Below are 10,928 nucleotides of genomic sequence, written 5' to 3' on the forward strand. Positions count from 1 at the left end.
CGAAAACAGTTAGCCAGACAAAGGGGTGGATTCAGGTATGTGGTGGCCCGTGGGCGGAATGCATGATTGTGGAGGCCGCTTAAACATAAACTAAAAAATATATCTTTTTACTTATTAAAATTGTGGGTGCCCCTGGGCTGCAGCCCACTCAGCCCTCCCCAAAAATATCCGGCACTGTCGAGACACCTGCTGAGAATTAACCGCCTGTGTAATGAAACTCAACTATACGGTAGTTCGCAACGCGTAGCCGCGTCGTTCATGTTTTCAAAAGTCTGTCGGTAGATGGCGCGCGCGATTGGCAAAGACGTCGGAACCAAGTCGGCCGGCAGAGCAAGGAATGAAGGAAATGAAAATGTTTTAAAAAATACCTCCGTACCTCGCGAACGTGTCCACGCATCATCATCCAGCCGCCGCCGCCCGATCGCCGTTCGTTCAGTTTCGGCACTACTCGGCGTCACCACAGTCGGACCGGTACGTCCGTCGTCGTGTTTCCTACCTCGAATTCTACACGATTTTACCATAATAATATATTGTAACAATTATTAATATTGTAACCGTCGACAGTTATTTTTTTCTTCGCCGTTTTTGATAGTGAACGGAAATAAGAATGTGTTAAAAAATCATAGTTAGGTATTTAACGTTAATAACAATGCCATAAAAATATAACATGATATGCCGCTACGACGTGAGGAGGTACCCCACACCTGTGCCATGTCAATAATATTGATAACGGTTTGATAAAGAAGAGAGTATTGGAACGTCAAATATTTTTATGACCGTTTTGTTGTCGTGCTGAGAGCTGTGTTGTTTCCGAGCAAAATATCATAATCCCAGATCGACAGTCCCGGATCCCTGAAGCCGGACAATCGGGCCATCAGCGAAGCCGCCACGGTCATCGGTCAACGACGCTTTGCGCACCAGGTAATAATGATAATGATAATCTTCTACAAAATTATCTGCTGCCCGTAAACCAACTAGGTGTGTATTTCGATATATATATACCTAACACAATATTCGCCACTGTGTAATTTATTAATTGTTAAGACATGATTTCGGTTCAAAACCCTGTGTCCGAATATACTGTTATTATTTTATTAATATCGGTTAGGTATAGTTTTTTTTTTTTTTTTACGCGATTCCACAATACGATAATGATAATTAATCATTATAGAAAATATCTAACAACTGATTTATGGCCGAAAAACTTATAAATCGGTTAAAACCTTGTACATAGTAATAGCTAATTGTTAATTGTTGTAAGCGAGAGAATAATATTTGTTGCAATCGATAAAAAGTATCATTTTGATAAATAATTATACTTGAGATTTTATTTTTTTAATTTATGCATACATTTCACATTGAGCTGTTGCAAATTTGGATTAAGTAAATCATGTAGATAATTGGTAGGTACTGTGTGTATAGAATCATAATAAGTAAAATACTGCTAAAATAAAATAAATATTGGATAGTTAAAATATTAGTAATAAACTAATAAATAAAAATAAGTTCAGTAGTTTTATTTTTTGGTCATCCTTGTCACATAAATTTATGCCTAGTCCTAGTGAGGTACTAATTAAACGATTTAGCCAAAAAAAATTTGAATTTGTCGCATTAAATATCACCAAGTGGCAAGTATAGAAAATCTAAATAGAACATAAAAATACAATATTATGTACTGTTCATTTGAGATTAGGCATATGTTAGTTGATGTAGCTATTGTCAGAAAATAGATTACTTGTTTAATTATGAATATATATTTTTAATCTAAACATATGCACTATTCTATTTGTACTGTTCTATTTTGTAAATTAACATGCCTCGACTTGCTAAAAAAACATTTTCTATTAGTTTAATTAAAATATAAAAAGTAATTGTTTGTGCTTGTGCATTCAATTTATTGCCTTTAATTATATATACAACTTTTTAATTCATTGATTTTAATTATAAATATGCTAGTATGTTTGAAACTTGTTTTGGAAAATAATTTTCACTTTTTTACATAGAATAATATAATATGATTTGACAATTTAATTTGAGGTACATTACTTAACCATAACATTAAATATTAAGAATTACCTAATTAATTTAAATTTAGGTTAATATGAAGTAAATAGGTACTCAATATTTTAACATGTATTCCACTAACTTACCCTTTTACATTATATGTTTTTTGTGAGTGCTATAGTTATGTACATACTTCAAAATCTTCAAAAACTTTAGTTACATTGGAATGTATGCACAGGTGTACAATGAGCAAATAATAAGTATTACTAAGTAGGAATATATAAAGAAGAGTGCGTACTTTGTTTGTTGTAGGTATAAATCTCGGTATAAATAGTACATAATATATTGATTAATCATTTAATATTTGTATTTTAATATTATTTATTAAAATACCCATTTTTAAACTATTTTACTTAGTACAATGTATCATATTTTATACTTTATAAACTATTTTTGAATTTTATTGGAGTAAAAAAGCAACCTGTTTACCTGCACGGCTGCACAATATTTAATTATTAATAAGGCTATCCTGGATAAGTGTTAATAATATATAATTTTGATAAATTATTCTCTATCAAACAGAAACTGTAGGTAATTATTTTATTAAACTTACAGATAAACATTAATTATATTGAATTTAAATATTAAAAATTAAGTATAATTTATTACTTAGTATTTAGAAAATATTATATTGTTTAAACTTAATATTATATAACTAAAATTAATTGTTCTTATAATAATTATGATTTATGAATCTATTATGATTAATTTCCTGCATAATTATGATAATTAATATATTGCTTGAATATTAAATAAACTGATTAAAGATTAAGCCAAATCTTAATTGATTCAATTTTATTAACTGTTTCATAGAAAGTTTCAAATGAATTACTTTGAGAATTTTACAGTTATAATTTCTTAATAATTAGTTAATAACTGACTGTAGCATTAACTATGTGTATAATATTAGTTTTATTCCTATTATATTTAAAATTTAAATAATCACTATTAGGTGTATGCTTTTGAAAACAATCAATAAGGTCAACACTGGTTTGTAAAAAAGAAGACCTACAAAACTTTTGCCAATTGAAAGGGTATCCTATATTAATAGTTGACTTGTGTAAGACCATACTTAAAGTTCCTAGGCTGATAAAAAAAAAAAATATATAACTGTCATATCACATTAACCCCAGTTGTTTGTATTAGTCATTGCTGATGAAGACTTAGTGTCTTAGTCCAAATGTATGAATAGGTACTAGGTAGCCATTGAATTAAAAATGAATATTGTCATTAATTAGTAACCTGGTTCCAATTTAGTTATTAACACTAGTGCAATATCATCAATAAATTGATCTGTATTAGCACGTTTTTTATACATTGATATAAGAAGAGGCCTCTTCATATACACTACACTGGGTGTGGCCTAGAGGGTCAAGGACCAAATATGCTGCAAGCTAATCAACATTCCACCGAGGATCATATATAATAATATTCTTTCTAAAATACTATTGATGCTATCTTATATCTAATAAATTAAATTAATGTTATAAAGTTAAACATTTATTTACCTAATTAATCAGTAGTATTAATTAATATTTATTACATTTATCTTTAAAAATACCGTTTGTTTGTTTTTAGTTAGTATTTATGACTATTATAATAATTATAGTAATCAGTTATCCTGCAAAATAATTATCTTAATATTAGGATACCTGATAAATTGTTTTTAATTATTTACTAGATTTTAATTCATTAAAAATAAAAGTTCAAATTTTGAACTCTAAAAAACTGGTATTTTATGTATAAGAATAGCTTCATGATTTATGAATCATGTACATAGTTTTACTTTTGGTAATCCCAAAGATACAATTAGTTTTTGAAATCAATACTTAATAATTTTATAATTACTCTTACAATTTTTTTTTTTTTATACTTTTGATAATATTTGTAACTAGTATATTGTTATATTAGGTACAACATATTTTGTTTAACAAAATGTATTTCAATTAGGGTTATTAAAACTATTTATAAGGTATCACTAATTATCTATTATTTTTACTCCTGTTTCCCTATGAATACGATTTCATTACCCCTACTTTTGCAATCACGAAAACCGAAAAGTACACGTTGTTATATAACATAATTATTTCATATTAATAACTAATATACCTATTTTGTTTGATTGGGCATGTATTTTTTTTTTTTTATTCTTACAGTTGGTGATAATTTTTTTATTATTATGTTAGTTCTTCTTATATAATTACATTATTTTCGTAAAATATTTTATTTTCTAGACTCGTCTCTTGATTTCCATAAATAAATAGTTTATCTTTCGTAGAAATGTTATTTTTATTTGTAAAAATCAGAAAAATACTTCTTAATACATTTAATGATAGTTTTTACATGAATTAGAATTTATAAGACTAGTAAAGTCCATTTTTTTTTATTAAATGTACAATTTATCATAATTATTTGACTATATTTATATTGTAATATTTATTTATCTAATTATGATGTTGGTATAGGTTTTTTTTTAGAATTTTAAAATAGTATTTTAATCCTGCTATTAAAGGTGAGCATTAATTATAAATCAAAAATCTCCATTTACATAGGAGGTATAATTTATTCTGGCGTACTACGTTTACATTTCCGTTATTATTTATATTTTATTATGAATTATGATATAGGTATATATTATATTGTATAATACCGGGATACTTTATTACCATTTCGTTTTTCATAGTTTATTTAACAACAGTATGTTTGTTTTCTCACGGTGCATTCCATTCCGTTGAGTTTCCTTTAATGTCTATCTGATGAGTTATTAGTTAACAATGTTTATCTGAACTTGACGGGAAAAATATTGAGTTTCAGTTATGTTACAAAATTTAATGTTTTATTCTTCATGACTTGATTAAATTCCTATAATATAGGTACTAATGTAGGTATTATAGATAGGTACATATATTTATCGAATTATGATTTTCATAAAGTTTGAATTTATGTTAATTTAGTGTACTATTATATTCTTATAGTTATAGATAATAAACTTACGACGTCATCGCTTATATTTTACATTTAAAATTATTACAAAGCGTTGATCCTATTGGTCGTTATTGTATTTTTTTTTTTACATTAATAATAAATATTAAATCTTTTTCGTTTTTACATTAACCTATATTTCGGCTGCAATATAAACAGTAATGTATATGTATAATACATATTATATATATATATTACATAATATTTAATAACAGTTTTTGCAAGAGTTTGATGTTTGTGTACATCCCATTAATATTTAACACTGACCTACGTAAATGAACCGGAATATAAATAATGCCTCCCTCTTAGTAGCTTTTATAGTATGGCAGCCACTGGCCAGTTCTCTATATTATGTTATTTTATACTAGTAAATACACAAATAAAATCATTTTTAATCTCGTTTTTAATAAACTCGTTATTTAAATAGCTGTTGTTGCACTATAGCTATAGGTTCGGCTGTGGGTACCTAATAATACTATGTCTATTTGTAGGATGGTGATGACTTTTCGACTAGAACAAAGTTATAATTTATTCACGAATTCACAATTGTGTAAAATATAGGAGCGTGAATTGTAATAATCGTATAAACAACTGTATGAGTTTTGAGTACTTCCTCTAGTAGTAGGTGGCGTCACGTAGTTTGTAAAATATACATTTAACGCAATACTATTATGATGTTCTAGTGCTGCAGCATTATGAGTACCTATACGTAAACAAGTATCGCATAACATACTGACGGTATAATATTATATAAATCGACCGTAAAATTATTTTATAAATTGATTATAATATTATTATGTTGAGAGATCGTAATGTCATTTTGGTTGGGTTGATTTTTGATACACTCATGGGTATAGATATCTATACATTTAACTTATAAGTTATAAATCATAATAAATGCTCATTTTGTGTATTTAAATCAAACTCTAGCGTTCAAACTTCAATCCGATACCTATTTTATATGTGTAAACACGCGTGTGTACATAATATTTATTACATTATGTGGTAGTGCCCAGAAAACGTACATTACGCGTCGTCACTCGTCATATTGGTAGGTATAACCTCCCGTATGTCCGGTCGTGAACATTGATATCGTATTTAATAGTATTAAATATTAATAAAAAAAAACTTATTATTCTTGCGCCGTTCAATATTATATTAAAAACGTATCAGCAATACCATCAAGTTACGAACGTTATTATTATATTGTGTTCGTCCTACCGCAATGTCTCCGGTCGTCATCGTTTTCGCGCTTGGCGGGGACGAATGAATAGAATAGAATACGCCATCACAATATTTCGTGCGGAGAAAAGCTACCGTACCCGTACCGCATAATAATATTAACGGTCTAATTGCCAAATGACATCATTTGTTATGATGATGATATTGTGTTATGTACTTTGTATTTATATATTACCATGCACAGTAAGGGGAAACGATTCGATACTTTAACTAGCCACGCGGCCAAGAATATTTAAACACACATATTGTATCAGTAATGAATAATACCTACTGATTCCGTTAAGGTGTTCATTACAAGTTACCTACAACTATATTTATACACGTTATTATGCTCACTGTTGTAAATAGGTACACAGAGACAGCGCAAACAGTAGTACAATATTTTATTTTTTTTTTTTGTAGTACTTATGTTGTATTTATGGTATAAAACAAAGGTTAAATCTTCGGTGTTCGGTTAATATATTTCCACGTTTTTTTTTTTTTTAATCATTTTTAAAAGAATATCAATAAAATTAATACAATTTTAACACAATCAATAAAATAATAAATAAATGAAAACCTCATAAAACACTTAAATAACTGCAATACTTATGTGAACAAAGTAATAAATGCTGAAAACGTTTTGAAACTAAAAATTAAAAATTTCATATTAAACCCAACATCTACATAGAATATGTATATATTTACTCCACTTCACTGTTAAAACTTTAGATTTACATTTTTCATGTTTATACAATTTATCATTGTAAGTGGTTATTAATTGCATAATTGTTTATCCCTCATTGGTATACAATATGTCTGTAGTATGTTATTTGGAAATAATTAATTTTATTATGAAGTAACTAATAATCATGATGACTTGCTATCAGTTTCAAGTACTCTGAATCATATGTTATTTAGATAATGCATTAATTAAAATTATTTTTGTGTCCAGATAAATATCAGTAAAAATGTCACATCACAGTGATGACAACATGTTAATAGCAAGCAGTGATTCGTTTTGGGAACCTGGCAATCACAAACGCACTACCAAACGTATCGAAGATGGCTATCGATTATGTAATGATCTTATTACCCTTATACAAGAAAGATCAGATATTGAAAAAGCGTACTCCAAGAGCTTAAAAGGATGGTCGAAGAAATGGAACGAAATTATTGAAAAAGGTCCAGAATATGGAACAACAGAAGCAGCTTGGAAGGGTGTTCTAGTTGAAGCTGATAGACTATGTGATTTGCACATAAGAGTCAAAGACGACTTGTGTAACGATATAATGCAGCAAGTAAAGACGTGGCAAAAAGACAATTATCATAAGGTTTGTAAATCAGTAAATTTTTATCATACTCATAATTTGTTTTTCTACTTGATTTTATTAGTAATATTAACTTGATACAAAAATAAAACGTGTGCGTACTTTTTAATGCGTTATTCTCATTTAATTTATATTGTTTGTTTTAGACTGTTTTACATATAAAAGAACGAAAAGAAATGGAAGAATCATTTAAAAAAGCTCAAAAGCCTTGGTGTAAACTATTGACCAAGGTTAACAAAACAAAAAATGAGTACCATATTGCATGTAAAGCAGAAAAATCAGCATCAAATCAAGAACGAAATGCATCTGCTGACAGTTCCTTATCTATGGATCAAGTAAAAATATAACTATTGATATCTTACTATATTTAATTAATTAATATATTTAAAAATCAATCTGACTTTATAATTATTTAGGTGAAAAAAATGCAAGATCGTGTAGCCAAATCGAAAGAAGAAGTACAGAAAGCCAAAGAAAAGTATGAAATGGCTCTACAAGAATTAAATGCCTACAATCCAAAATATATGGAAGATATGACAGTTGTATTTGACCGATGCCAAGAAACGGAAGCTAGAAGATTACAGTTTTTCAAAGATACCCTGTTTACTATACATAAGTGTCTAAATATTTCTCAAGACCCCGTGTAAGATATGATAAATATATTTATTTTGATTGAAAATTTAATAAATTCTTTTTTATTAATTAGGTTGCCACAAATTTATGAAGAGTTTTATCATACTATTAATAATGCTGATCATGAGAAAGACTTACGGTGGTGGTCAAATAACCACGGTGTCAATATGGCCATGAATTGGCCCTTATTTGAGGTTTGTAAAATTACAAAACAATTAGTATTATTGTTTGGCTATTTTGACTGTAGAAGGCATTTGTGATTTATTTAATAGATTTAAATATTATTTCCTTTTGGTTTTGCCTTGATTTAATTTAAAAAAATAATTGTAGTTCAGTCAAAAAACTAATTTGTGTGCATGTGTGTTGTCGTGTTATTCTTCTATAGGATTATATAGAAGAATTCCGGGATATATCCAAGGGAAAAATCAAAGAATCTATACCTGCTGGAACAATAACATTAATCAATCAACGATCAGTCGGCGAAGATTTGCATGTAAATGTTAGTGTGCATTTTTTTCAATTTTTAGTTAACTTATTTATTGTTTATTAGTTAGAAAGATTGTTATTAGCATTTGAGACTTATATTATTTAAATTGTTATTAATATTATTAACTTATTTGGTTTTTTTTTTTTTTATTACTATATTTGATTTATTAACATTTTTTTGTTTATTTATGATTTTTTTAGGATTTGCATTCAACTCATCCAAAGATAAATAGTAAAAAGCAAACTGTTACATTATCACGATCAGAAGATAGTACTGATGATCATAAGCAATCTACGGAAAAATCAAATGGAACAAAATCACATCCAATTACGTGAGTTACTTTATAAAAAATATACTTCAGTTAAGCATAACAATTATTATTCTTTATAAATGACACCTAAACGTCGTGCCATTTAGATTCCTAATGAAGGGGCCGTGCACCGGACCTTACATACCTGTGTTAATCGGTAAGATCGATTACACGTGTTCCATATTTCCTTATGTATTTAGAAATTCCTTTTAATTTGTAGTATCATTAAATATTATAATTGTAAAACCTAACATTTTATATTATTGATATAATTTTATTTTTGTTTGATTAGTGATTACTTTCCTGATTATTATTATTTTTGTTTTTATAATATTTTTTTCATATATTTTATAGCAATGGAGCGTCAAACAGCCAAACACCGGACTCAAACCCGTTTGAGGAGGAAGAATGGGATGAGGAAGAAGGAGTTGGTCCCGATGGTGCGCTTGTGGACAACGGTGAACCCGGTGTACCTGTAAAAGCACTGTATGATTATGAGGGTGCCGAAGCTGATGAACTCAGTTTCAAACAAGGTAAAAATAAATAATTTTATAAACAAATTGATTAAATTATTGCATCTAAAATTTATTTAATAAATTAGTTAAGTATAATTTATTTATTTTTTTTTAATTTTGCAGGAGAGTTATTTGAAAAATTAGAAGATGAAGATGAACAAGGCTGGTGCAAGGGACGTAAAGATGGTCGAGTTGGATTATACCCAGCCAATTATGTAGAATCAGTATCATAAACAGAATGATTAGTTTTAAATATCAAATAGTATGTATAATATTTAAAAATGAAAACAACAATGACGTATATAAACTACTATGTACTGTCTGTTCCTCTGCCAAAAAAAAAAAAAAAAAGATGTTGTGATCCAATTAATATTTTTGGAGTATTGGTTGTTTTTAATTTAAATTGTTTGTTTATTTATATTTATTTAATGAAAAAAAGTTTATTGTTATATCGAGGGAACAATTGGTAGATAGAAACAGATATTTTTATTTGAAACAATTTTTTTTTCTTAATACTCCATTAATTTTAATAATAATTTATTATTATTTACTGGCATTATCTACTCTATCAAATGTATACTAGAGAAATGTGTAGATAGTTATATATCTACTTGAACAGCATTTAATTAAAATCAGTGATTAATTATTACTATTATTATTATTATTATTATTATTATTATTATTTACTAAAAGGAGTAATCAACGTGTATTGAAGTATGTTTCAATCATAGGCGGAAATCTATAGACATTTCCGGGGAGGGGCTAAATTAACTATATATATATATAACTATATGTATCATATATTTACATGTAAGACCTGACAACATTTTTGGGGAACTATTACAATATTTGGGGGGGGCTAAGCCCCCTCAAGCCTCCCCCCATTTCCGCCTATGGTTTTAATTCAAGATTTTATGGATCAAATTGAAATCTGAATCAATACAATGAATAAAATGAATAGGACAAACAATTTTACTAGATACTTTTTAGTATAATGCATAAAGAACAATTAAACAATTAAAAATGTTTAATTATTTTATTATTGAGCCAGATAAAACATGTAGTTGAAAATATTAGTTAATATTTAATTTGATTTCAATTAAATTATTTATTTCCTTTCCATTTTGTTATGTTACTAATTAAAATACAATAGTATCTGTTACTACATGAATGGTCAGCTATTGTTATTTTCTTAATGGAAATGTATTATTGGTAATAAATTGTTGTTAATTGTATTTTTTAAAGAAACATTTACTAATAATACTTATTATTATTATACAAATATTAATTTTGCCATTAGATTGTAAAAAAAAAAAAAAAATACTCTGTTAACTATTTAATATTTTTTTAGTTATGTTTTGTACATAGAATATAATACTAAATAC

General features: G+C 27.5%; 1 protein-coding gene across 2 annotated transcripts; it reads left to right on the top strand.

Annotated features, from left to right (window-relative positions):
• Positions 1 to 367: 367 nt before the first annotated feature.
• Positions 368 to 10,665, top strand: LOC114126514 (protein kinase C and casein kinase substrate in neurons protein 1). Of its 2 annotated transcripts, XM_027990475.2 has the most exons (9): positions 371 to 921; positions 7,223 to 7,601; positions 7,745 to 7,933; positions 8,015 to 8,241; positions 8,305 to 8,425; positions 8,617 to 8,730; positions 8,919 to 9,049; positions 9,383 to 9,561; positions 9,667 to 10,665. In XM_027990475.2, the coding sequence occupies exons 2-9, from the start codon at positions 7,239 to 7,241 to the stop codon at positions 9,774 to 9,776; spliced, it is 1,434 nt and encodes a 477-aa protein (XP_027846276.1). In that variant the 5' UTR covers positions 371 to 921; positions 7,223 to 7,238; the 3' UTR covers positions 9,777 to 10,665. The 2 variants fall into 2 exon arrangements, with proteins under 2 accessions (XP_027846277.1, XP_027846276.1); XM_027990476.2 differs by lacking the exon at positions 8,617 to 8,730 and having other exon boundaries at positions 368 to 921.
• The last annotated feature ends 263 nt before the right edge of the window (positions 10,666 to 10,928 follow it).

Source organism: Aphis gossypii, chromosome 3 (assembly GCF_020184175.1).
Source record: "Aphis gossypii isolate Hap1 chromosome 3, ASM2018417v2, whole genome shotgun sequence".
NCBI classification, from domain to species: domain Eukaryota; kingdom Metazoa; phylum Arthropoda; class Insecta; order Hemiptera; family Aphididae; genus Aphis; species Aphis gossypii.